Source organism: Actinia tenebrosa, unplaced genomic scaffold (genome assembly GCF_029948245.1).
Source record: "Actinia tenebrosa isolate PJP-AT-01 unplaced genomic scaffold, QUT_ActTen_1.0 PGA_scaffold14__42_contigs__length_11649687, whole genome shotgun sequence".
NCBI lineage: Eukaryota > Metazoa > Cnidaria > Anthozoa > Actiniaria > Actiniidae > Actinia > Actinia tenebrosa.
Window position 1 is genome coordinate 5850598 of NW_028292574.1, and position 25217 is coordinate 5875814.

The 25217-nt window shown below is 42.0% G+C and overlaps 6 protein-coding genes across 6 annotated transcripts; 2 read left to right on the plus strand and 4 right to left on the minus strand.

Moving 5' to 3' along the window:
- Positions 1-898: 898 nt before the first annotated feature.
- Positions 899-2229, minus strand: LOC148911302 (uncharacterized). The gene is made up of 2 exons (XM_089029942.1): positions 1980-2229; positions 899-1839 (listed from the first exon to the last, which is right to left on the minus strand). The coding sequence occupies exons 1-2, from the start codon at positions 2227-2229 to the stop codon at positions 899-901; spliced, it is 1191 nt and encodes a 396-aa protein (XP_088886068.1).
- Positions 2230-3779: 1550 nt separating this feature from the next.
- On the plus strand, positions 3780-7267 carry LOC116307917 (uncharacterized). Its single transcript, XM_089029943.1, has 2 exons — positions 3780-4556; positions 4613-7267. The coding sequence occupies exons 1-2, from the start codon at positions 3780-3782 to the stop codon at positions 7265-7267; spliced, it is 3432 nt and encodes a 1143-aa protein (XP_088886069.1).
- A 4429-nt stretch (positions 7268-11696) lies between these two features.
- LOC148911303 (uncharacterized) lies at positions 11697-14052 on the minus strand. Its single transcript, XM_089030078.1, has 5 exons — positions 13729-14052; positions 13384-13460; positions 13228-13305; positions 12873-13143; positions 11697-12301 (listed from the first exon to the last, which is right to left on the minus strand). The coding sequence occupies exons 1-5, from the start codon at positions 13781-13783 to the stop codon at positions 12177-12179; spliced, it is 606 nt and encodes a 201-aa protein (XP_088886204.1). The 5' UTR covers positions 13784-14052; the 3' UTR covers positions 11697-12176.
- A 506-nt stretch (positions 14053-14558) lies between these two features.
- On the minus strand, positions 14559-16525 carry LOC148911304 (uncharacterized). Its single transcript, XM_089029944.1, has 3 exons — positions 15470-16525; positions 14719-14910; positions 14559-14593 (listed from the first exon to the last, which is right to left on the minus strand). Exons 1-3 carry the CDS (start codon positions 15645-15647, stop codon positions 14559-14561), a joined length of 405 nt encoding a protein of 134 aa, XP_088886070.1. The 5' UTR covers positions 15648-16525.
- On the plus strand, positions 16522-25157 carry LOC148911305 (uncharacterized). Its single transcript, XM_089029945.1, has 2 exons — positions 16522-16674; positions 22113-25157. Exons 1-2 carry the CDS (start codon positions 16522-16524, stop codon positions 24789-24791), a joined length of 2832 nt encoding a protein of 943 aa, XP_088886071.1. The 3' UTR covers positions 24792-25157.
- On the minus strand, positions 16682-22140 carry LOC148911306 (uncharacterized). Its single transcript, XM_089029415.1, has 2 exons — positions 21990-22140; positions 16682-21881 (listed from the first exon to the last, which is right to left on the minus strand). The coding sequence occupies exon 2, from the start codon at positions 21809-21811 to the stop codon at positions 17042-17044; it is 4770 nt and encodes a 1589-aa protein (XP_088885541.1). The 5' UTR covers positions 21812-21881; positions 21990-22140; the 3' UTR covers positions 16682-17041.
- Positions 25158-25217: the final 60 nt, after the last annotated feature.

A 25217-nucleotide genomic window follows, 5' to 3' on the forward strand; every position in this document is an offset into this window, starting at 1 on the left:
ATAATTTTCTGTATCTAAAAAATATACGATATATCTAGCGACGACTTGCATCATTTTTGTGTCTCTCAGCACAATTGCAAGTGGTTTAATGCGCGCAAAATGTTACTGATTGAAATATCACACATACACGTTTGTAATCAAGCTAAACAGGGAGGGGGGGGGGGGGGGTCATTTCAAGGTACCGTGAAATATTGGAGTGCCCCCAAAAATGTTTCAGCTTCCGCCGCCCCTGAGATTAGTTCTGGGAAATTATCGATCAAGAAATATTTAACTGGGCAGTAAACAGAGACAGTCGAACGATAATTTCACAGCTGATTGTTGAACGATTGGACACTATTAAAGCAATGGGAAAGCTTATACCATTATCGTCACGGCATTCCAACTGATTATTAGCGAATATTCTGAATTCAAGGCTCTTTCTCCATTTTTTTTTTTGAGGAAATCTGTGGCTGATAGACCGCTAAATGTACAGTAAATAGCAATGAAAAGACAATTTCTGCAGACCGTGGCTGTTTACAATATTGTTATGCATGAATTCATGATGTATACCGCTGACCACACTTCTCGACTTTTTGTAATATTTAATCATTAAAAGGGCTGAAAGAAACAAACACAACTGAATAATGATATTGATAATGATAATAATAATGATGATAACAACGATCATAATAATATGAATATTGATAATGATGATAACAATAATAATAATTATCATAATAACAATAATAATAATAATAATAATAATAATAATAATAATGATGAAACAAATTATAATGATGATGGAAGATGATAATATCATTAATTATGAGAATTATATTAATAGATATGATAATGGTGATGTGATAAAAATTTAAAAAAATTAACGACAACTGCATTATACGTAATATTGTATCGTTGTTTAGATTTGACTGCAGGAACAGGTCGCCACAAGTTTTTTGAGTAGTGCAATATAAGGACCCTTTCTTTTTCCCGAGCCTACTTCGGTCAAATTGAGATCAAGCTTTTCACATAGGTTTTTGAGCAGTGGGATTGAAAGTTTGTTCAATCTGTCTTTTTTTACCAGGTCACACACGTTATAGTTATCAATTATAATTGGATGAGATATCTGGATATTTCTATCCACCAGTTGACGCATGTCTTGTAACATCATCTCCTCGGCTACAGCTGAAGCTTGCTTTCTTTCACTTTCATCACTAACATTGCCCCGCTTTCTTTTTGATGAGCTTCTAGAGAAATATCCTTTAATCTGATCTTCAGAAAGAAATTCGTCGACACTAAAAATGCGCTTCCCTTCATTGTCTCTTGCTGTCCTCATTTCCAGAGATACTTGCAGAGAATTATACTTCTTCCCGGTTTTCGCTCCTGATTCAAACTTTTCATCGAGGTATTCCTTTTGTTTTGCTGTAAACCTCGACTTCTTTCTCGTTGGACGAAGAGCCCAGCCCCGAAGAAGTGGGTCAGTAGATGGAACGCTCTCATGGACCCCTGATTTTACATTACCTTGCGAATTCACATTATGGTCGACTAGTAACTTTTCAGCATACATGACTTTTGCTTTGTTTAGAAGAGACTCCCTTTCAGTCTTGTATTCACACTTCCCATGTTCTATGTGCCAGGCCAGTTTTCCATAACTTTGGTACACTTTCACACAGCCTTCGTTTGGGCAAGTAAAAATGTGAACCGAATCACTTGAATCTTCACTTGCTGCAGTCTCTGAGCCTTCGTCTTCATCACATGCTTTGACTACGTTCTTTGGTTCTTTTATCACCTGGACTTCTTTAAACCCATCTCCAGAGAATGTATTAGATAGCCATTCAGTACGAGTTGTTCCTCCAGAACCTACAAAAAGAAGATGAGTATCACGAGATGCTCAGCTTGATCGGTTAAGAAGAATACTGCCCAGTTTTATCAGACTTTTTTTTGGAATATCTACAGAAAAAGACAGAATACTGATAAATATTATCTCAATTTTCATTTACCTTCAAACTTTGACCAAGGTGAAAATTGTCCCTCGCCTATTGAATATGCTTGCCAAGCTTTAACACCCTTTTCATCAAACTGGAAATTGTTCAGGCTACTTATTCCTTCCCACTTTTGTTCAGGCGTATCATTTTCACTATTGACGATGTCTTCTTGTACAAGTGTTACTCTTGCGCCAGGAATCCCGTTATGTGACTCCATTGCTTCTTTAAAATCCTTTGCAGAAACAATGTCATGGCCTTCATTCATATAGATTCTAACATGGTTTTTCACTGTGGCGGCAAAGCGGTCACAAGGACCCTTACCGCCTTGTGGATCGCAGAAGTCATAACGCTCAATTTGAATGCCAGTACCGCTTGCTGATTTCTTGACAAGACACAACAGTGTTTATCGAATGATAACAAGCAGCGTTATCAGAACGATAGTACGCTTTCGTAATGCCTGGGTTTTCTGCTTTGAGTTGAGCCATTACATTCTCCATCATCGAAACTACATCGCTACTTTCCTGTTTGCACTTCTCGATAATGTGAATAAGACACTGGGTATGAAGAATACCTGCTCTCTTTGTTGTTACATGGCTAAGATGCCAAGAAATCCCTCGCTTGGCAAACCAGTTTCCTTGTGACTCGCGAAAATGCTGGGGGAGGAATTTCATCGCAAAGTCATCAACTATGAGCACGGTGTGTTCATCGAGTAGTTCCATAACATCATGTTTAGCCTTGTCCTGATTTATTGTCCTTAATTGATGTCTCTTATATGCTTCAATGTTGTTGCAGGCTTCACGAACTACATACGTGGCGTTGTCTTTCTCGTCATCATTTGAAAAACGAGTGTGCTCAACTTCAGATTTGATTTCATCGAGAGTGACTTTGAGGTCTTCACAGCGGTCCTGAGTTTGGTTGTGTAAATGATCATCACAAGTTGCTTGAAAAACTTTCTTGCTGCTGTTACTGAGAGAATACTTTATACAATGGTCTGGAATGGTTGAATTCTCAGATACGTGCACCTATCAAAAAAATATTATTACCATAAAATACCGTGTTGTATATTGTGTATGCGTTATCCACTTCCATGTCCTGGGTGGTTCAGGAGTGCTTACCTTGTAGTCACTCTTCAAGTACTGTTTTCCTGATAAAAGTCTGCCTTTGATGTCTTCAGCTTTGATGGAATCCATTCCACATTCTTCTAGAGTATTTACAATAAGCGCGAGGTCATCAAATGCCTTACCAGCATCAGCTGAGAAGTAGTCCAGACCCTGAAGACTCTTTCTGGTTGACGCGCTGCAAACTGATAGTACACGCCTTAGAGTGCTTCTACTCAGTGGTGTCTTTTCTGTCTCCTTGGCATAACTAAGGTACTGGTCAATTATCCGCTCAATTATTGATACTCTGATAACGTTTGGAATACGAATGACTTCTCCAGATTCAAGTTTCAGGTTTTTGTCGCCAAATGGTAAATCTTGCACTACAAAGGAGCTTGTTATGAAATTAATGAAGTCTTCTAATTGGCACGGGTCAACTCTCTGTCTGTTCTGAGTACTGAAGGAAATTGGAGTACCACGACCATATAACGTTTTATGTTTCCTTGCTTCTGTAACTCGGTACTGTGTCAGACCTGTGTAATGATATGCATATTCAGGAGCGTTGAGCATGCGCATTAGAGGCATACAGAAGAACACGTGCGAATAGATGCGAGAGTTCTGTTGTTAAGAATTACAAGGAATAAACCCAAGATAGAACCCAACAATATTGCCTCATGTCTCATAACAGGGTGTCAGAAGTCTGAGAAAACTCCCCAAGATGGCTTTAAGTGGAGTTGAAACCCCAACGATGCGCTGGGATGGCGAAAACCTCCGAGAAGAGTGGCGACGTTTCAAACAACATGCCGAATTAATGTTCACTGGCCCACTCAAACCAAGAAATGAAGCAGAGAAATGCAGCTATCTGCTAATATGGGCAGGCCAAAAGGGCAGGGACATCTTCAACACATGGTCAGACATCACAGAGGAAGATAAAGGTAAACTTCAGACATATTATGATCGATTCGAACAACATGTCAGTCCCCAATCCAACCCAGTATTTGCAAGATACAAATTCCATAAACGGGTCCAAAAACCAGGCGAGCCAATAGAAGAATTTATTGCTGACATTCAAAAGCTAGCCAAAGATTGCGAATTTAAAGAAGAAAACGAAATGCTCCACGATAGGATCGTCATCGGCACACGCGTAGAAAAAATAAGAGAGAAACTTTTCGACGAAGGCGCCAAGCTAACTCTGCAAAAAGCCATCAGCATCGCGAAATCGCACGAATCCTCCAGGAAAGAGTTGGAAACGATGGCAAGCGGAATTCAAGAAGATATTCCTGTACAAATGCATTTCGTACGCCAACAAGCAAGAAATTCCATCGGTCAAAATCCACAGAATCCAAGATGGCGTCCGAAAACACAGGAACCCCAAGCCCAGCAAGGCGTGAAACCACAGGGATCCCAGGAAAACTACAGACGCGCACCACAAGAATACCAAAGCACGAAATGCTACAATTGTGGAGGAGCCCATAACAGATCAGAAAGATGCCCGGCAAATTAAAAGGACAGTTTTGCCATTACTGTAACAAACTGAACCACTTCGCACAGGTCTGCAGACAGAAAAAACAAGTAAGCCAAATTGAAAGCCACGATGAAGACCAGGACCAGTTCGACTCCCTGACATTCCTGTCCATTAAATTAGACATAAATCACATTACTGAGGACGCATTATCCAAGCAGTCGATATTTGTGACAGTCGACGTGGAACTACCCCAGCAAAAGCAGCTTCAGACGAAACTCAGAGCCAAAGTTGACACAGGGGCTCAAGGGAACATCTTGCCAATCAGACTATATCGTCAATTGTTTCCTGAGAACATCGATAACCACACCCAATTGCCTAAAGGAGGAGTCCTCGGAAAATCAAAAACAATCTTAACAGCATACGGGGGAACAAGAATTCATCACTATGGTACTGTGAAAATTCCATGTAAGTTCAAGAACAAAGAAACAAGAGCAACCTTCTACGTTACAGATGCCCCTGGAAATGCAATAATCGGCCTACCAACATGCCAGAAGCTGAACCTCATCAAATTCAACTACGGAATCAGCAAACAAGTTCAAGACCACGTCACAGACAAAAAGCCCATCGCAGACAAGAAAGACCTGGTCCAGCAATTCCCAGAGTGCTTCGATGGAATCGGAAAATTCGAAGGAGAATATAAGATCATACTAGACCCCACTATACCACCAGTAGTCCATCCACCAAGAAAGGTACCACTAAGTATGAAAGATGACATCAAAGCAGAGCTAGAAGAAATGGAAAAGAACAAAATCGTCACCAAAATCAAGGAAGGAGAACCAACAGTATGGGTGAATAGTTTGGTCTACCGGTGTAAAAGCAACGGTCGACTACGAATATGCCTAGATCCAAAAGACTTGAACAGAGCTATCTTACGAGAACACCATGTTACCCCAACATTGGAGGAGTTACTACCCAAGCTGAGCGGAGCAAAGACATTCTCCATCGTTGATGCCAAATGTGGATATTGGAACATTGTCTTAGATAAGGCGTCCAGCTATCTAACTACCTTTAATTCTCCCTTCGGGCGATACAGGTTCAATAGAATGCCCTTTGGTTTGAAGATGTCACAGGATGTGTTTCAGACGAAAATCGATCAGACCTTTGAAGGATGTCCAGGTGTGGTAGGAATTGCAGATGATATCGTCGTCTTCGGAAAAACAGAAGAAGACCACGACAACAACATGTACGGAATGATCCAGCGATGCAGAGAAACAGGACTCAAACTAAACCCCGACAAATGCGTGATCAAGCAAAAGGAAATCAAATTCTACGGCATCATTTGTGGCCAAGAAGGAGTCCGCCCAGATCCAGATAAAGTCTCAGCAATTAAGCAGATAAAACCACCATGCAACAGACAAGAGTTACAAACCTTCTTAGGTCTTGCTAACTACATGGGCCCATTCATCCCAAACCTGAGCAGCCACACAGCGCCTCTTCGAGAACTCCTCAAAGAAAAGAACGAATTCAAGTGGAGCTCTTCACACCAAGCGTCTTTCGATAACGTAAAAGATAGCATCAGTGACGAGACAACCCTGACCTACTTCAACACTGCAAAAGAAACAACCTTACAGGTCGATGCGTCGCTAAAAGGCATCGGGGCTGTTCTCCTCCAAGACAACAAACCTGTTGCTTTTGCCAGCAAAGCTCTTACGGACACAGAATCCAGATATGCAAATATCGAACGAGAACTGTTAGCAGTTGTTTATGGCTGTGAACGATTTCACACATACATCTATGGTCGCAGCGTAACCGTCCAGACAGATCATAAGCCATTGGAGAGTATCCACCTAAAACACCTAATGGCCGCTCCTCCAAGACTTCAACGAATGCTACTCAGACTGCAGCCCTACAACATAACCATACGATACAAACCGGGCAGAGAGATGGAGCTTGCTGACGCATTTTCCAGACTATCTCTAGAAGAGAAAGGACCAATTCCTGATCTTAATGTAGAAATTCACCAGATCATCCCGCAGTTCAGCGAGTCCTTCATAGAGAGAATTGCGAAGAACACCACATCTGATGCTGAACTGATTGCACTCAAGGAACAGGTTTATGTCGGATGGCCCCAAAAGAAAGAACAAGTGCCACAGATAATAAGGGACTATTGGTCATATAGAGACGAAATAGCCATCGAAGAAGGAGTCCTGCTGAAAAGTCACCGCATTATTATACCGAAAGAAATGCAAGCCGACATCCTGAGGAAACTCCATGAGCCCCATCAAGGCACAGAAAAGACTAGACTCCGCGCAAGAGCCTCCGTCTACTGGAGGGGTATGAACAAGGACATTGAGGAGGTAACAAAGTCATGTGTCACGTGCCAGGAGTTACAGGACAGCCAACGGAAGGAACCATTAAACCCAGCCGAAACTCCACCTAGAGCGTGGCATACAGTTGGAACAGATTTATTCCAACTTGACGGGTCAGACTACCTCCTGATAGCTGACTACTACTCAAAGTACAATTTTGTCAGGAAGATACCAAAGGGACAAAGCACCAGTAGGACAGTAGTCTTACTCCTAAAACAGATCTTCAGCGAGCAAGGTATTCCCCGAGTCGTGAGATCTGACAATGGGCCCCAGTATGATGGTCAATCCTTCAGAGATTTTGCAGAGGAATACGGATTTCGACATATCACAAGTTCCCCTAATTTTCCGCAAAGCAACGGATTCATAGAGTAACAAGTTAAGATCGTAAAGGCCACCCTCAAGAAAGCACAACAGGCCAAGACTGACCCGAACATGGCACTGCTTTGTCTGAGAACCACACCCATAGACAACAAATTGCCGACACCGGCTGAACTTCTCCTTGGACGACCCATACAAGACAACCTTCCAAGAAAGATCCAAAGAGATAACACGAGTGACGAAATAATCGAAAGGCTTCAACATAGACAGCAACAACAGAAACATTATTATGACAGAGGGTCCAGACCACTTCCAGAGCTCCACGCCGGTCAACACGTTAACATTCAGGAACCTACCACCCTCAAGTGGACACCTGCTGTAGTAAAAGAAAACATTCCGAGTCTTCCTCGATCATACACGGTAACAACGTCTGAAGGAAGAGACCTGAGACGCAATCGCCACCACATAAGAGAAGCACCTCTTCCGTCCAAGCTCGAGGATAACCATTCCCAGCAGGATTCACCAAACGAGAACGTCACAACTCCTCAAGAGGGTCACAACATCACAAGAAGTGGGCGAACTGTACGACCACCAATTCGTTACGGATTCGAAGAATGTTGAACCAAAGAGGCAAGAACATTAAGAAGTAGCATTCGTGGAACATTTTAAGTTACTGTTACTGTTCATTATTATAAGAGAAAGAGGGATGTAATGATATGCATATTCAGGAGCGTTGAGCATGCGCATTAGAGGCATACAGAAGAACACGTGCGAATAGATGCGAGAGTTCTGTTGTTAAGAATAACAAGGAATAAACCCAAGATAGAACCCAACAATATTGCCTCATGTCTCATAACAACCTGGAATGAATTTGACCAACGTTTTGTAGGGAGCAAGGTCTGCCATAACAGATAAGATCTGCCTTCTAGTAGCCCATGTAGTTGCATTCTCATGTGCTTCACTCAATGACTGGAGGTACTTTGACTCCTCGGGAGAGAATTGGTGCTCCTCAGGAATTATGCCAAGCGCACTGTCTATAGAAGTATTCTCTTTGAGAGACTTCCAAAGCCCCCTGGATTGGTTGGATAAATCAGTTTAATAACCACGGAGATGATGTCACATGCTTTGCTAATGTACAATCTTTTAGTTCGTTCTGAATGCTCACTCATTTTATCGACTTTTGGTAAAGGATCAATACCACAACATGTAAGAAAATTGTTCAATAATTCTCTTCTGTATTTCAAGACATGTTCGCGCGTGCCATTTGCAATTAAACTTTCCCTCTGCCTCATTTGAGCTGTTAGGTTGATTTTCAAATCCGTGTCGTAGTCTGGTTCTTCAACGCTCTAATGAAAGCATAGAAAATGGTTAACTTATGACCTTTTAAAATCATAATCTTATAAAGCCACTTTGTGCATGCCTGCTGATCACTATATATCTTTGTTCTTGTAGAGCGAAGACGCTGTTGTCCTTTCAAAGACATTTCAATGCTCCCTTCTTGGGTTTCGCAGAGCTCCACCAATGTTTCTTCAGGACGGTCGATATTTATGATGGATATACTATTGAGCTTCTCACGGCAATGTCTGCAAATTGCTATCAAAAAAGGGAAACAAACACACCCGTTAGGTTGCGCATAAAAGTATTAATAAATGATATTCTCCTTACGCAATCCAACTGGTATACAGACTCCGGTCAGAATTTTGATTTTCACTGCATACTGATGTGAGCAGCCTATATCGCCTTTCCTGCTTTTGGCTGGATGCGTCGAAATTGCATTGGGCACACAGCAGTTAATTTTTCTAGTTTTCACCGCATCCCATATTCGTCACGATGAAAAGAGCAAATGCTGAAGGAATGAAACTTTTCAACATTTTCGAGTATACCTAGAAATATAATAGCATAAATTAAAAAATACCATATCGTATTGTTTGGTAAAACCTTTGACATTAAGACATGCTAACATTGGACTTTGTTAAATGATGTGCTACCACTGAACAATTTTAAAATTAGAAGAATTCTTTTAAAAAATATATGAAAAACAGGTTAAAAAAGCCTAGAAGAAAGGCGTAGAGTGTCATATCGCATGTCTCCAAATTAGTTTGGAGTCTCCAATTCATGGGTTTCCTGTGTTGCAAAAACTAATATTTGGAAAGAAAACAAACCACACAAATCATCCCCTAAAGATCAAAAGATTGAAGAGAAATTAGGCAATGTTAAAATAAAAGATTAAGCTCTCAGTTCACGAAATACAATAGATATGCACTAAACAACATTATCATTTCAACATAATGGATTGTGTTACCTGCTCAAGCCAGGATCAGCTGCCATTCAGTCAGTTTCTCGTTTAAATTAACCTTGTGGTACTTCAAATAACCTGATATATCACGATCGCATTCTTTTAACTTAATAAAACTTTCTTCCTCTTTACATGCATCGAAATTATTTAAAAGATTTGAAAAATCACACTTATTACTCATAGTTTAAAGAAGGTAAACACAGCTGATTCCACCTGATTCCCGCGCTTTAGTTTGCCGTCAGCGGTATGCATCATGAATTCATGCATAACAATATTGTAAACAGCCACGGTCTGCAGAAATTGTCTTTTCATTGCTATTTACTGTACATTTAGCGGTCTATCAGCCACAGATTTCCTCAAAAAAATGGAGAAAGAGCCTTGAATTCAGAATATTCGCTAATAATCAGTTGGAATGCCGTGACGATAATGGTATAAGCTTTCCCATCGCTTAGTGTCCAATCGTTCAACAATCAGCTGTGAAATTATCGTTCGACTGTCTCTGTTTACTGCCCAGTTAAATATTTCTTGATCGATAATTTCCCAGAAGTAATCTGAAGATGGACAACTGAGTACTATTTAATGCTGAAAAATATTCTAGTTGTACACAAAAGCGAGACTGAAGGTGAGAAGAAATTGTTGGATCTAAAATCTAGAAAGTTGCAAAATTGTGCTTATAAATGGGCTCAAATTGCAAAACTTGTGACATTTATGTACATAAACAATGCACAAATTAAAAATATAGATATTTGTTGTCATTTTTCAACTGGTTTTGCTTTGATATTTTGTTAACTAAGAAATACTTTTGATATCGAATGCGGGTATGTTTTTGTATTTTCACGCAATCATGGTGTATTCAACATGGGATTTTTAGGCAAAATTTGCCTTGCCAGAGCTGTCCTTCTGGATTTTGGAAATCGAGTACTTGCTTTGTTTGCAAACTTAAAATCATTTCATTTGGATGTATGGCCAGGGAGCTAGAGCGCTTAGAATTTGAACAATTTCAGCTTTTTAATAACCGAGCAAAACATGGCTCCTAACACAGGAAGCTCAAAATTAGAAAATGCTATTAATTTCTGCTAAAATGCTGTTTTGTGTTCAAGCGAAGATGTATTTCAATGGAAAACCCGAAAAAGTCTGAATATCAAACTAAAAATGTTGTTTTGGTGACCTGGTTTTATCCATTAAATTGATTTTGAAATTTGGGTCATGAACCACCTCAAGAGTTGATGGCCCTAAAAAATTCCGGAATGTTGAGATTCAAAAATCTATTAGCATTTTTTGGAATAGTACCTCAATGCCTATTTGTGCATGGAATATTATGAGATTTGGTGAGGTTGCCCTGCCAAGGTATTCTCTATGCTTACAGAATACTGCTCTTAATACGTCGAGGGATTAATTTAAGTCCTCACTATCGTAGACTGGATGTTCACTCGAAATATTAAGTTCATCTGTTGATATGCCTTCCCAATTGAGGATTTAATTGATACGAGTATAAAAAGGATGACTTTTCTGATGGTATTAAGTAAAAAAGTTGTAATTAAAGCTTTGTATTGCAATGCATCGCTTTTGGCGCACAAAAAGCCACTCTCGTCCGCCATCTTGGTTCAAGCAATTCCAACACGGCAAAGTATAAGCTTATGGGAATTGATGAACTTTGATCGGTATCCGTGGTTTTTACATCGGATGAGTAAATTTTTGACACAAAGAAATATCAAAATAAAATAAATTAAAGTAGCTCTCGATAATATCAATAGCATGTCGAAGTTCAGGTAGAGTGTGCATTGATTATATTAAATTATGCAACTCTCTTGATTTTGTTTCAGATTGCTGCAAAGGACTTTTTAATAGAATTAGGAATGGCAGATTATGTTGAAGAATTAGTAACGAAAAACAAGGTATATTATGAGTGCTTTTAATATTAATTATGTTTCCCCCCGTACGAAACGGGCAGATCTGTTTTTGATCTGCTGCAGATCTGCCAAGAAGTCTGTTACAGATCTGCAAACAGTCTGCTAAAAATCTACAGACTATCTACAGATTATCTGTGGAATATCTGTTGATTATCTGCAGATTATCTGCAGATTATCTGCAGAATATCTGCATAAAGTCTGCCAAATTGATCTGCAGTTAGGTCTGTCAATTACAGACGTTCAGCAGATGCTAAACATTTAAAAACAATATGCTGGCTCCACCAATCATATCCCTTTTATTTAGAGAACAAAATAATGTTTGTTATCAACATTCCACAAGAACATGATTGCTGCAGATGAGTGATGTATAATATGATATCAGGTTACATCATAGAGATCACTACATGCATGGCATACTTCTGTAGATTAGTACGCCCATGCAATCGATCCTTACTCCATACCGAATCAGGAAAAAGAAAGAAAAAGCGTTTTCTAGCTGTCAACAAAGAATCCGTACTCAGACAATATGTAGCTACCTAATTTTTTTGGCATAAAGGCATTTTTCAAAACATCCTAAGTAAGTCATTGTGAGTGAAACACTAATATAGCTACTAATACACGCTTATAAACACACATCCTAAATGTAATAATATATATACTCAAAAATACAAACCTATATAAATCACTTATCTTACTACTTACTCCTTACAAATACACTTAAATTCCTAAAGATACTTTATATTAGTCCTTCAAAGACTTAAAATTTTGAAACTTCCTTAAGTTTTTTTCTCTTGGCTGTCCCAACTTTGTTGGTCAAAATTCGATTCATCTTGGAGACGGTCAACTCCGTGTTGTTTATGGAAGCGAACCGTCCAGAATAAGCTAGAAGAAAAAAGATAGCGTTTAGAAATTGCTTTTCCGTTTTAATTTCACGGCTCAACGATAAGTGCAAGTGCCCTATCTTTATTATTAAAACTTAGTCATTATTGTAATAATATATATAAGTTTTTAGGGACGGACCATTAGATAGTTGAGGGGGATGGGGGGTTGCGTAAATCCCCAAAAAATATCGAGCAAGCACTTAAACCTCAAAAAAGAAAAAAAATATCGTGCAACCTCTTCTGCTAGAAGAAAAATATCTAACTGTACGCAAAAAAATAATGTAAAAAAAAAAAATAATAATATATATATATATATATATATATATATATATCATGCCAACAAAATTCCTGCAATCGCCCATCAATTATCTAATTGTCCATCCCTTAGTTTAAGGGATTTTACTCCGACGAAGGAATAACGTCCGAAACGTCAGTAAGTTTTTTCATCTTTTCACGGTGTATAATTTACCTTTTCATCATTACTGTTTCATTAGAAACACCGACGCAGCTCACACTAGTTTTTAGCTAGTTATATCTTCTTAGTTTAAGATTATAACGTAATAGGTGCTGACCTTTCACTGTCTTGACGATGTCCTGATTAAGTGTTGTCATCACGGACCCATCTTTTGACGTTAGTTTGCGGGTCCCGTGAGCCAGACTCGTGGCCAGTGTTTCATCACTAAAGAAAGTTTCTATAAGCAGCAGAAACAATTTTCTCGCATCTTTTCCGCTCTGGCTGTGAATGGAATGGAGCCTTGCAGAAGATATATATACTCCAGATCCTGGCACAAGTTCTTGCTTTCCAGGACCTGGAATGCTGGAGCATTCTTGATTGCTTTCTGCCTGAAATTTGAGAAACATTTTAGTGAGTCGTGCTAAACTACAAACCGTAAGACATAGCATTTGTATCAAATTAGTTACACTTACTGGTTTTAAGTTCTTTTCAGCATTGATGTTAGTGTGAGATGATGCCGATTCGTTGCATCCTACATATGATGTTTGATACTAAATTTAAAAAGAAAGGTTACAAACAACTCATTAAAATAATGTATTGATGTATAAACTATAAAAGATGCCGCTTACCTGGTTTGCAACGTCGCCTCCTTTGTAAGCGTTCAAAATGTTTTCGAGAAATTCAATGTTTTCAGAACTGATAGGAACTGTAAACAAAACAGACCAATTGTATTTGTTATTGTTGTTTGGTTTTCAATTAAAAGATTCATTTATACAAAAAGAGGTCCTAGAAAATCACGATTGTGAGAAAGCTTGAGATTTTGAATTCTCTTAATACAATAGGCGCTATAAGATTATCGCTATCTTAGTTTGTAATTCCGTTGTCGAACTTATAAGCGTGACTTTAATCGAATGGCATGCACACTGTACATGCAATCCTGTGCAAAACAATGAGAAGTACAAGGGAGAACTTACATGGTAATTGCCTTCTTTTTAGAGCTGCTATTTCTTCTTTGAGCTCATTTACCATTTCTGAGCAGTTTGAACAAGGAACGACTCTTTCGACTACTGGTTCAACTTCAATTTCGGATGTTGAAATGTCTTCCGCATCCAAGTCGTATAGAGATCGTAAGAAGTGACCCGTCTCCCCAAGAGATATTTCTTCAGTCACAGTGTTCGACGGACGTACTGGAGTGTAATATGGAAGTCCATGCGTGTTAGATGGAGGTGCATGAGTGTTAGATGGAGGTGCATGAGTGTTAGATGGAGGTGCATGAGTGTTAGATGGAAGTGCATGAGTGTTAGATGGAGGTGCATGAGTGTTAGATGGAGGCGCATGAGTGTTAGATGGAGGTGCATGAGTGTTAAATGGAGGTGCATGAGTGTTAGATGGAGGTGCATGAGTGTTAGATGGAGGTGCATGAGTGTTAGATGGAGGAGCATGAGTGTTAGATGGAGGCGCATGAGTGTTAGATGGAGGTGCATGAGTGTTAGGTGGAGGTGCATGAGTGTTAGATGGAGGTGCACGAGTGTTAGATGGAGGTGCACGAGTGTTAGATGGAGGTGCATGAGTGTTAGATGGAGGTGCATGAGTGTTAGATGGAGGTGCATGAGTGTTAAATGGAGGTGCATGAGTGTTAGATGGATGTGCATGAGTGTTAGATGGAGGTGCATGAGTGTTAGATGGAGGTGCATGAGTGTTAGATGGAGGTGCACGAGTGTTAGATGGAGGTGCACGAGTGTTAGATGGAGGTGCATGAGTGTTAGATGGAGGTGCATGAGTGTTAGATGGAGGTGCATGAGTGTTAGGTGGAGGTCCAGGAGTTTCTGCTGTGGAAGGCTGATGGGTGGTGACATCAACTTCTGTTGCTTGATCCGTATAGCGTTCCTTGAAGAAAATAGCTGCTTGCGTTTTCCCCGCCTCTATTTCAGCATTCTTTTTATTTTTCAATTCTTCTTTTTTGCTTACCGGCTTCTGTTGTCGTGGGGCATTGTTTGTTTTCTTTACTATTTTGTTTTGGTTTTGGTGACCATCATTTCCTTCTTCACTCTCCAGAACAATTCTTGATTTTTTTCGCGGTCGTTTTTTGGCCGTGACTTCGCTCTCCATTTCCTCAGCAACCTTAACGCACTCCAGTTCGAGTTCCTCCTCGTTATCTGAAATACATATTTTGTGATTTGTACATCACTTAAGTCTCTTGCTTCAAGCTCTAAATGTTTCACTTTTAATCATCAATATATACCATTATTCTAGAAAGTCTAAAGGCATTATTTCCCTGTACTCAAAGAATCAAATCAAGGTATGCAAATGTACTAGTGTCACCATGTTGACTGTTGAAACCTAATAGCTGCATAGTCAACATTCCAAGTTTTTGCGCCTAAATTTAATTTCTACATATTCGGCGCCGCGCAAAAATTACCGAGTTTGATTTAGCTTATTGTTCTTTTTTTACCAAGTTGGTAAGAGTAGTTAATTTTGTTTAATATTCTCTTGTATAGATTTATATGTAGTAATTTTTTCAGATAATCCGTACTTTCGCGCAAGTCAGCTATGTTGCGAAGTACACAACCCTTAGTTAAATTGATCGACGGAATTCACTGACTTTCTTTATGCATGTAAAACATGAACATATTTGTAACTTAGGCCATGGCCTACGATGATTATTCAAAATTCGAAGACTGTATATTTTAACACTGATCATTTGTTAAGACTCACCTCCAACCATTATTATCTTGGCAGGATATGCTGTGAATTTAGCGGCCTTTCTACCTTTCCTGCTCTCCTCCCAATCTACCATAGTTGTTTCTCCCTCTTTGACATTTCCATGAATGTTCCTTGCACACACAACGCTGTACTGCTTATCTTGGATCCAGTAAACCAAAGCATAGGCCATTGTACGAATTTTGCTGAGAGGATGCTGTTAGCGTTGTCTAAAACCAATTCGGAAAATGGCGCGCAAAAGTGAACACCGCGTTTGAACTCAGTCCATAAAGTGACATTTGATCAGTCGATCGCTCTCAGATAACATGCCCTTATCGGATCGGTTTCCTATTGGTTGGGTACGAAGATCCATTTCAGAGAGAGGAACCGTGTTTACTTAAAATAGAAAAGAGTTCACACCAGCTTCCTAAGTATATTTATTTTCAGTTTTACCTGTCAACTTATAACCAAAGACCTACTGAACGCTTGTACAAATTATCATTTGCATTTCTGTAGATACGTATGCAGTCGTTGTATTCTTTGTTGTGGTCGTAATTTCTCTAAGACAACAGTAACTGTCAGCAGAATTTTATTTGGGATTGGTACCGTCTACTTTTTAGCAATGTTTTGGCGAGTAAAACTTGAACAACCGTAAGTTTTATGAGATCAAGATGATTGTACCTCAAAAACATTATTTTGTATTAAACTTATGAGAACTAAGTCAAGTGATAATTGACCCAATTCACTTTTAAGAAATCACAAGACTGAGCTAAGTAAACATAAAATGACAACAAAAACATCATCATTAGCGAGTTTCATATCCGAGTTTATAGCTAGGTTTTATCTTATTTTTGCCGAAATTCCAAATTTGAACAACGTTAAAATACGCTCGCTTCTAAGCAGCTTGTCAGTGATGCGTTTAGAATGCGTTCACTATTGTTAAAACAAACACCTGAAGGAACACCCTTCATATTAGGTTACAAGTGGGGAATGTATCTAACAGTCAAGTGTCTATAAGTCTCGCGTACGGCCGTGTTTAGCTTCGGATAATAGTTTTTTTTTCACCAATGGCTGAAAATACTGATGACTATTTTTCTTCTATTTGCAATGAAGAAACAACCGATGTTAATACGCCTTTCGAAATACCCGGTTTGTTTTCCCAAGTCGAGGGAATAGCATGTGATATCAACTCAACATATTTTGAAGTGGATCAAGAAGACTGAAGAAAGAGATGCTTCTCGATGTCTGATAGTATTTTATTCTACAACGATGATAGAGTCCTAAGATACAAATATATAAAATCTAAGCTAAATAATAGCACTTAAAGTAAATCATGTATAGATAAATGTGAAGTAAACGATTACACATATAATAAATGGAAAACTTACATAAATGAAGATATACTGGTGCTGAATAGTCTTGTATTATAGTTCTGTCCTAAAACGTAATCTTAACGTAAACAAGATGGCCGCTCCTACTGAGCCGGTCAGCGGTATCTAACTCGTGTCCAGGCCCTAGTGGCCAGTAGAGAACTCTTCATCCCCCCCAGTCCTGGAATCTCTGACTGGGCAGTCAGAATTACTGGACTCAGTTTCTAACCCAGGTGCCTGTCTCGGGTTCATAGCGCCGTGGTGTCCTTCTGTCACGTGTAGGGCGTATGTATGGAGGTGCCTGGGTCAACGGGTTTTCTGGGGGACTGACGTCTGGTTGTGGTCCCTCGGTGGCTGGTGGTTGGGGGAGTGTGGGGACGATGGGTTGAGGAACGTTTGGGGATGTGGCACATGGTTCATCTTGTGGTAGCTCACAGGCCTCTTCAAGTGGTCCCTTGTCTGTGGGTATCAGTATGTGCTCCTGCTCCTGGCTTCTTCCTAGGGAGGGCGGCGGGGATACTGTCTGCTGCGGGACTGTCGGGTGGACTGGTGTGTAAGCTCTCAGGAATCGACGATTGCGCAGTGTCAGCCGTCCCGATCCATCTACTTTCACTCTGTATTGGTCGTTCTTCAGGGATTCAACTACAAGGCCAGATCGGTCCCACTTAGTTGGGTTTGGGCCATGCTGGTTTTGAAGGAAGACTCTGTCGCCAGGGGTTAGTGGGCGAAGTGGTCTCGAGTGGATTCTCAAGGACTCGGTTGTGCGGGACATCCTTGTGCGCAGGGCTTCTTCCTTCGCTATCCAAGCTTGACGCCATAGTGGTCGGACGTTGGGGTTTGAGAACTTTTCTAGTCGGCTTACAAAGGTAAGTGAGTCTCGTAGTGGCCGACCAAAGATTATTTGTGCGGGTGATAAGTTGCAGTCGCGGTCGGGCGTGTTTCGCAGCTGTAGGATTGCACGCAAGAAGCGGTCTTGGTCGAGGTTCCCGGTTGGACCAGTGTTGGACATTAAAAGTCTCTTTGCTGCCTTAACAGCAACCTCCGCTCTCCCATTGGACTGGGGGAAGCTTACTGAGGACACGCGGTGTCGCACGTTCCAGGAGCGGAGGAAGTTTTGAGTGTTACCTGCTGTGAACTCTGGGCCACCATCACTCCCAAGTTCCTCTGGGACGCCGAACGTAGCGAAGAATCTGCGTAAATGATGGACCAGGCCTGCTGATCCTCCTAGATCGGTGCCAGCTGTTGAGCGTAGAACCTCTACCCAACCTGAGAGGCGGTCTCCGACGACAAGGTAGTGGCAACCCCCGTGGTCGAAGAAGTCTGCAAAGATCGCTTCGAAGGGGGTGGATGGTGGTGGCGAAGGTAGAGGGGGTGTGGCCGCTTGTGACGGGGCATTGCGGTTGCAGTCGGCACATCTTTCTCTGGTGTCCTGAATGTCCTTTGATAGCCCAGGCCAGTAGACGATGGCACGGGCACGCTGTTCCATCGTGGAGGCCCCTTGGTGGGCAGCGTGGAGGTGCTGGAGGATCCCTTGGCGTAGGGAGGAGGGAACAATGACGCGGTCGTTGTACAGCAGGACACCTTCTTGGATATAGATGGATTCGCTGATTGGGGAGAGATTGGTTAAGGTAGGGTCTTTGCTGTCTATATTGCCGTTTTGCTCGAGGAGACGGAGAGCGTGGCAGAGGGATTCATCTTTAGCTGTTTCCTGTGCTAGGAGGGACCACGATATTGCACTGAGGCCTTGAGCGTCTTCGCGGATTGTAGACATCAGCGCTGATTCTGCTAGGTCAGGTTCGCTTGGTTTACCGAGTGAGTAGTGGCTCTCGGAGCTCGATGGTGAGGGGTGTCTTGAAGTGGCGTCAGCGGCGTGGTTGGTTTTCCCGGGTCTGTGGACAATCTCGAAGCGCCACGGTAGGGTGCGCTGCTTTAGTCGGAACAGGCGGGAGTTCGATATTTCGTCTAGTGTGCGGTCACCGAAGATTTTTACTAGTGGCTTATGGTCGGTTACTATCACAAGGTTGTCACATCCTTGCGTAAAATATCGTGTTTGTTCGAGGCCCCAAGCGACAGCAAGTGCCTCACCTTCGATGGCTGCGTAACGCTGCTCTGCTGATGAAAGGAATCTTGAACCTGCTAGCGTGATTTTCCATCCCCCTGGGCAGCAGTCTGGTATACCGGAGGGGCAGTTGCAATGTTGCTGAAGCAGGAAGTAACCGATCCCGCGGTTGGACCAATCAGGCCGTAGGCAGGTGCGCCGTTGCATGTCAAAGATTTCAACACCTTCCCGGATGGCTTCTACGATGACTTCTTTGGACTGTTGGAATGCTGCCTCCAGGTCTTGGGACCATGTGAACTTACATCGAGGGCTGAGAAAAGGTTTGAATACGGCCATTGTGTCTCGCAACTGTGCGTAGTTCGCCACCTGGTTGACGAGGCCAAACCAGCTTCTGATGTCTGTCGTTGATTCTGGGGAGGGGAAGTCGCGGATGGCATCCAGGTACTTGGGGAGCGGTTCGATTGTTGCGTCCGATATCTGGAATCCCGCAAAGCTGACACTTTTCCCTGCAAATTGAAACTTATCTGGGTTGAGGACGACGCCGGACTGGCCGACTCTGGTCAGGAAGTCAATCGTTCTCCACCAATGTTGTTCCAGATCGGTGTCGTGGTGTATGGTGTCATCTACGCAACGTTCCTTTCGTTCAAACTCCGAGAGGATGGCACTGAAACGGCGATTGTATCCGTCTCCTGAGGACAGGAAGCCTTGCGGCGCCCTGGTGTATCGCCAGCGTCCAAATGGTGTGATAAACGTGGTGAGATGGCGATCTGATTCTCGCAGTGGGACGCTGTGATAACCGTTCCAGGCATCCGTGACCGTCTTCCACGTGTTCTTGGGGATGCGTCGCGCCAGGTGGAAGGGTGACTCAGTGGCGAAGGTTTCGCGTTGGCAGAACTTGTTAAGGGGTGATAGGTCCACAGTCCTGCGGGGTGAACCGTCGTGCTTCCGAGTGACCACCATGCGGTGGCACCAGGTCAGCGGTTCCCCATACGGCACTCGCTCGACAACACCGAGTGCCTCGTCGCGGAGGAGGTCCTCGTAGACTTTCTGCTGCCAATGGACAGGTATGCTGGCTGGTTTGTGACATGCCTTTGGTGTGGCCTCTGGATCCACATGTATCTCAACTGGAGGACCTGCCATGCAGGGCAATGCTCGATGAGGGCAAGTGTTGAAGGTTGAAGATGCGTATCGTTCGAGGAGCCAGGCTTTCATTCTTTCATTGTTTTCCGGGGTGCACGGAAATGGTAGCTCGTTGGGGCGTTGTGGTGGGGCTGTGCGCAGAGGGCATGAACACGTTGTGTCGTTGGCATTGGGTGGCGTAGTACAGCCATCGTTGATAAACCTACTGGCGTTGATGGATGAGGGTTGTTGTGGTTTATGGACGCTGTCGTGGATGTGTATGCCGTTGAGGGGTGTCTTTGTGTTCTCTCTGGTAGGGAAGTGCTCGCCCAGTAGGTCGAGGTTGAGCAGTGACTCGTAGGACAGGTACATGTCTCGCACGGAGCTGCTTACATACACCATCGAGCGGCAGGTTGTTTTGGCACCGTCTCGTGAGGCTGCTGTTAGTGTGGCAAAGAACGCACCCTCAATGGCGATAGGGGAGCGGTTGGCGGCTGAGAGGCCAAGACTGACTGGTCGCAAGTCATCACGGGAAAATCCACAGGCAGTGAACTCCTCTAGGGACCAGAGGTCTGATTGTGCGCCAGTATCTGCGATTGCAGATATTTTTGCCTCCTTGTTAAAGCAGTGGTTGTGAGATCGGTTGTTTGGTCCGTCAACGGTGATGGTGACGGACACTCTGGGGTGTTCTCTGAAACGAGCTCTTCTCCATTCGCCCTTGGAGAATATGTGATGCTCTAGTCTCGTTGATGGGGGCCTATGGATTGTACTATGTGTTATGGTCAGGTCCCGTTTATAGCGTTGAGAGTGCTGTCTTCTTCGGCGCCGATGACTGTTGTGGGTGCTGTGTACGCTGACTGTTGTGATTTGGGCGATAGGCTCAGATTCTAGTGCCTGGATGTTGGCGGGTTTTTGGCGTTGCTTTCGTCTTCGGGCCCTGTAGCAGTTTATGCACACTTGATGGGGCTTGGTGTTCCATCCTCGCGCTCCTTCTGTAAAGGTTTTGAAGGGACTCTTACAGTCGGGGCAAGTTGCCTCTTTGGATTGATCTGGATGTGATGGGGCCGCAGAGGGTTGTGTTCTTCGTTGTTGCTGGAATGATGACATGCCAGAGAGGGTTGATGGTGGGAGTGCATTTCGGGCCATTTCTTTGTTTTCCACCAAGGCAATAACGTCGTTCACCGCTTTCTGCAGGATGTCTTTGGTCCCGAGTACCTCGCGACGTATGTCGGGGTCGTAAATGCCGTTGAGTAAGACGTCTCGGAGGATGTGGTCTGTATAGTTAACGGTTTTGCCGCACTCGCACCGTGTGCTGTAGGCACAGGTTTCGGCCTTTCCTCGCGCCCGAGCTGTGAAGGCACGGAATGCCTCGTCGCGTTCCTGATGTAATTGCAGCAACTCGGTGCGTATAACGCACGTGGCAACCGGGATGACGGCCAGTGAGCGCATAGCAGAGAGAAGATTTCCGAGGGATTCCGATGTTGCCTTGTGGTTGGCCTTTAGGATGCTATCTCCCAATGCAGGTCCAGCACACTGAAAGAGCTGAGATGGGGCTGAAGCATCGTCTATGCCAGAGCCAGAGCGAAATACTTCCCAACGGCGGACGAATACGTTCCATTCCTCTATTGAAATGCCGATGTCTACTTTCGGCCGATCTAGTTTCGGTCCTCTTGACGCTGGGGCCTGGAGCGTTGTGGCAGTGTCTCTGTGTGCTAGCCCATGGTTATTTAGCAGTGCAACGGCGACGGCGTCTGTGACATCCTGTGTCTTAAAGGTGCAGCTAGGAACAGAACATTCAACTACAACCATGACTCTATCATGAAGAAAGAGATGCTTCTCGATGTCTGATAGTATTTTATTCTACAACGATGATAGAGTCCTAAGATACAAATATATAAAATCTAAGCTAAATAATAGCACTTAAAGTAAATCATGTATAGATAAATGTGAAGTAAACGATTACACATATAATAAATGGAAAACTTACATAAATAAAGATATACTGGTGCTGAATAGTCTTGTATTATAGTTCTGTCCTAAAACGTAATCTTAACGTAAACAAGATGGCCGCTCCTACTGAGCCGGTCAGCGGTATCTAACTCGTGTCCAGGCCCTAGTGGCCAGTAGAGAACTCTTCAAAGACAACAGTCAAGTGTCTATTGGAGATGGACTAGAGGAAACAAATGACACAGCTATCAGTGAAGTTGGTTTTAGCCCCCAAAGTCCATCACAATCACTGGATATTTGTGACTATATGGACCTTTTGGAGAATTCCGAATATGTCGTTGATCCTGAGCAAAGGAGAGAAGAGGTTGACCTTTTAGAGCCCGAATTTGATGAAAGTCTTAATGATAGCACACCATGGCCCGAGGAATTATTTTCAAATGTTACCGATGACTATGATGAAATGTTTTCAACTCCAGCTGAAAACTTGTTCGAAGATGATGAAAGTGAAAACAATGATAGGCAAAACGACGAGCATCATCAACCGCTTTATCACAATGCCCCTTTGACAGTGTCAGAAAGTTTACTGCTGATCATTACTTTCGCCATACGGCATACACTATCTGGAAGCGCTCTGGAGGATTTGCTTGTTTTGATCAGTGTGCATTGCATCGCCCCTAATTTGTGCCGGAAATCCCTTCAACAGTTCCGAAAATTTTTCAAAAACATCAAGAATCCTTTGGTATATCATCGTTACTGTTCTTATTGCTTCTTACTCATTGATGACAAAGCTACAGTTGTTTGTCCAAACACTCTTTGTGCACGAGACCTTACAAAGAGGAACTCCTGCTCTTTCTTTATAGAGATACCAATTGCGCAACAGATTTGCAATTTGTTTGCTAAAAATGGCTTTTATGACAGCTTAAGCTATCGTTTCAAAAGGACCAAAAAAAATGAAGACAACTTTGAAGATATTTACGACGGATCCGAGTATAAAAGACATTGCAACCCTGGTCTATTAGATTTTCAACACAACCTATCTTTGTTATGGAATACAGATGGTGTCCCAGTTTTCAAATCTTCTAAGTACTCAATATGGCCATTATACTTCGTTATTAACGAACTTCCGTTTGCTGAACGCACTAAGAGAGAAAACATGTTGTTTGCTGGGCTCTGGTTTGGAGATACTAAACCTTTCATGTTAACATTCTTACAACCTTTTCATTCATCTTTAAGAAAACTAGAAACGGATGGAATTAACGTAAAAGTGAAAAGTAGTGACAATAACGTTCGCCCTCTTGTATTGAGTAAAGTAATCTTGCTGGCGGGAACATGCGACTTGCCGGCGAAATGTCTGGTATGTAATACAATGCAATACAATGGAGAATATGGTTGCTCGAAATGTAAGCAAAAGGGCGAAACTGTTAAAGTTTCTGAGAGAGGACACGTCCACGCATTTCCATTTATTCGGCCGGATCCCACTGGACCACAAAGGACTCATTCAGAAACTCTAAAACACGCTGAAAAGGCAGTAAATAGTGGCAAGCATGTAGATGGTATTAAGGGACCATCATGGCTTGCTGGGCTTTCGAGTTATGACATCATCAAAGGAACTGCAATTGATTATATGCATGGGTTATGCCTTGGAGTTATGAAATCTTTGCTTGGCCTTTGGTTTGCCCCAGAACATTCCGGCAAACCATTTAACATTACGAACAAAGTTACAAAAGCAGATGAAAGGCTACTTCAATTACATCCTCCCTTTGAAATAGGACGAATACCAAGGACAGTTGAAAACCACAGAAAATATTGGAAGGCATCTGAGCTGAGGTCATTTTTACTTTATTATGGGATACCGGTGTTGTTTGGCATTTTGGATGACCATTATTTTCATCATTTTGCTGTTTTTAGTGAAGCATCATTTATTCTTTTACAAGACTCGATATCAGAGATACAACTGCAGCACTGTCAAAGACTCCTAGAATACTTTTGCTTTATGCTTCCCTATTTATATGAACTTCGTTATCAAACTATCAATATCCACAATCTTTTGCACCTTCCTCAAGCAGTGCGGGAACTTGGTCCGCTGTGGACCCATTCGTGTTTTCATTTTGAAGACAAGAATGGGTATATCTTAAAAATGATTCATGGCACGCAAAACGTTTCTTCGCAAATTGTCTCAGCAGTCTCTTTCATTCAAAATTTACCACAGATGGTAGAATCCCTTGAACGTAATTCAAGTGCTTTAGCTTTTTATCGGAAGCTAATTGGATTTCAACAAAATACACAGCAAACACAAGTAATGCATAATGCTTATGCACTTGGATCTTCTTTTTCTCGAGAGCTTACAAAGGAAGAGTTCACTGCTCTAGCAAACGAACTAGGATACAATCCTGACTCGAACACTGTTCTTGCATTTACTCGAATAAAAAAGGATAAAGAGATTTTTCATTCAAGTTTGTACAGGAAAGCGACTGTTAGGAATAGCTATACCGTCATGTATCAATCTGGTGGAAACGGTTTAAGATTCGGGCAAATACTTTACTTTTTCCAATATAAGCCGAGTTGTACAAGGATGAGTAACTGTATGTTCAGATGCACATGCCATGCCTTCAATTACTCCATGATTCAAGAGCTTTCACAAGAGCAAGATATTAATTTGTGTACAGACGACTCATGTCCAGTTGAATTGACTCATGTAATTCCAGTTAAAAGGACAATTTTGAAAGTAATTCCTTTTTCAAGTATCGTCACAAAGTGTATATACCTAAGTTATAAACAAGAGCCATGTCACGAAGAAATAGCCTTTGTTGCAACTTTTCCTAACAAACTGGAACAATATTAATTTTTAAAAGATTTTATTTATCAATCATTTCTCTTTCAAATTTGTATTATAATATTGTCAACTTCAATTTCCGGTTGGCGTGCCCCAGTGCGGTGACCGTGCTGTTTTCATGCATTCATATACAAAAACCGCTCTTAGTTTACAACTATATCTGATTCAGTATAAACAAAGCAGGGAGAATGTAGAGTTTTATGTAGTTTAATGTGGTATTTACGAGGCTTTTGTTTTCTGATTCTGTTGAGATTTTGGGTAAACGTAACGAAGCCCTTGACGAAATCGTCCATGTGTTAACAGATAATATAAGTCTAAAATGAAGTCCCATGGACCTTCAGGATAGACCAGCGATTTAGTTAAAGTACAACTTTGACGAAAACTGGTCTCTCGGCCAAAGAGTTATTATGTACAGCGGTTTTACCTATGACGTCA

Coding starts and splice junctions, on each gene's coding strand:
- LOC148911302 (XM_089029942.1), bottom strand. CDS start 2,229: ATGAATGAAGGCCATGACATTGTTTCTGCAAAGGATTTTAAAGAAGCA. Junction 1,840..1,979: donor ACCTTGGTCAAAGTTTGAAG/GTAAATGAAAAT, acceptor TTCTTTTTGTAG/GTTCTGGAGGAACAACTCGT.
- LOC116307917 (XM_089029943.1), top strand. CDS start 3,780: ATGGCTTTAAGTGGAGTTGAAACCCCAACGATGCGCTGGGATGGCGAA. Junction 4,557..4,612: donor ACAGATCAGAAAGATGCCCG/GCAAATTAAAAG, acceptor CACTTCGCACAG/GTCTGCAGACAGAAAAAACA.
- LOC148911303 (XM_089030078.1), bottom strand. CDS start 13,783: ATGGTAAATGAGCTCAAAGAAGAAATAGCAGCTCTAAAAAGAAGGCAA. Junction 13,306..13,383: donor GAGGCGACGTTGCAAACCAG/GTAAGCGGCATC, acceptor TTTTAAATTTAG/TATCAAACATCATATGTAGG. Junction 12,302..12,872: donor CATCGTCAAGACAGTGAAAG/GTCAGCACCTAT, acceptor TTTTTCTTCTAG/CTTATTCTGGACGGTTCGCT.
- LOC148911304 (XM_089029944.1), bottom strand. CDS start 15,647: ATGGCCTATGCTTTGGTTTACTGGATCCAAGATAAGCAGTACAGCGTT. Junction 14,911..15,469: donor CAAGATAATAATGGTTGGAG/GTGAGTCTTAAC, acceptor TATGTATTTCAG/ATAACGAGGAGGAACTCGAA. Junction 14,594..14,718: donor ACGACAACAGAAGCCGGTAA/GCAAAAAAGAAG, acceptor ACCACCCATCAG/CCTTCCACAGCAGAAACTCC.
- LOC148911305 (XM_089029945.1), top strand. CDS start 16,522: ATGGCTGAAAATACTGATGACTATTTTTCTTCTATTTGCAATGAAGAA. Junction 16,675..22,112: donor TTGAAGTGGATCAAGAAGAC/TGAAGAAAGAGA, acceptor ACTCGTGTCCAG/GCCCTAGTGGCCAGTAGAGA.
- LOC148911306 (XM_089029415.1), bottom strand. CDS start 21,811: ATGGTTGTAGTTGAATGTTCTGTTCCTAGCTGCACCTTTAAGACACAG.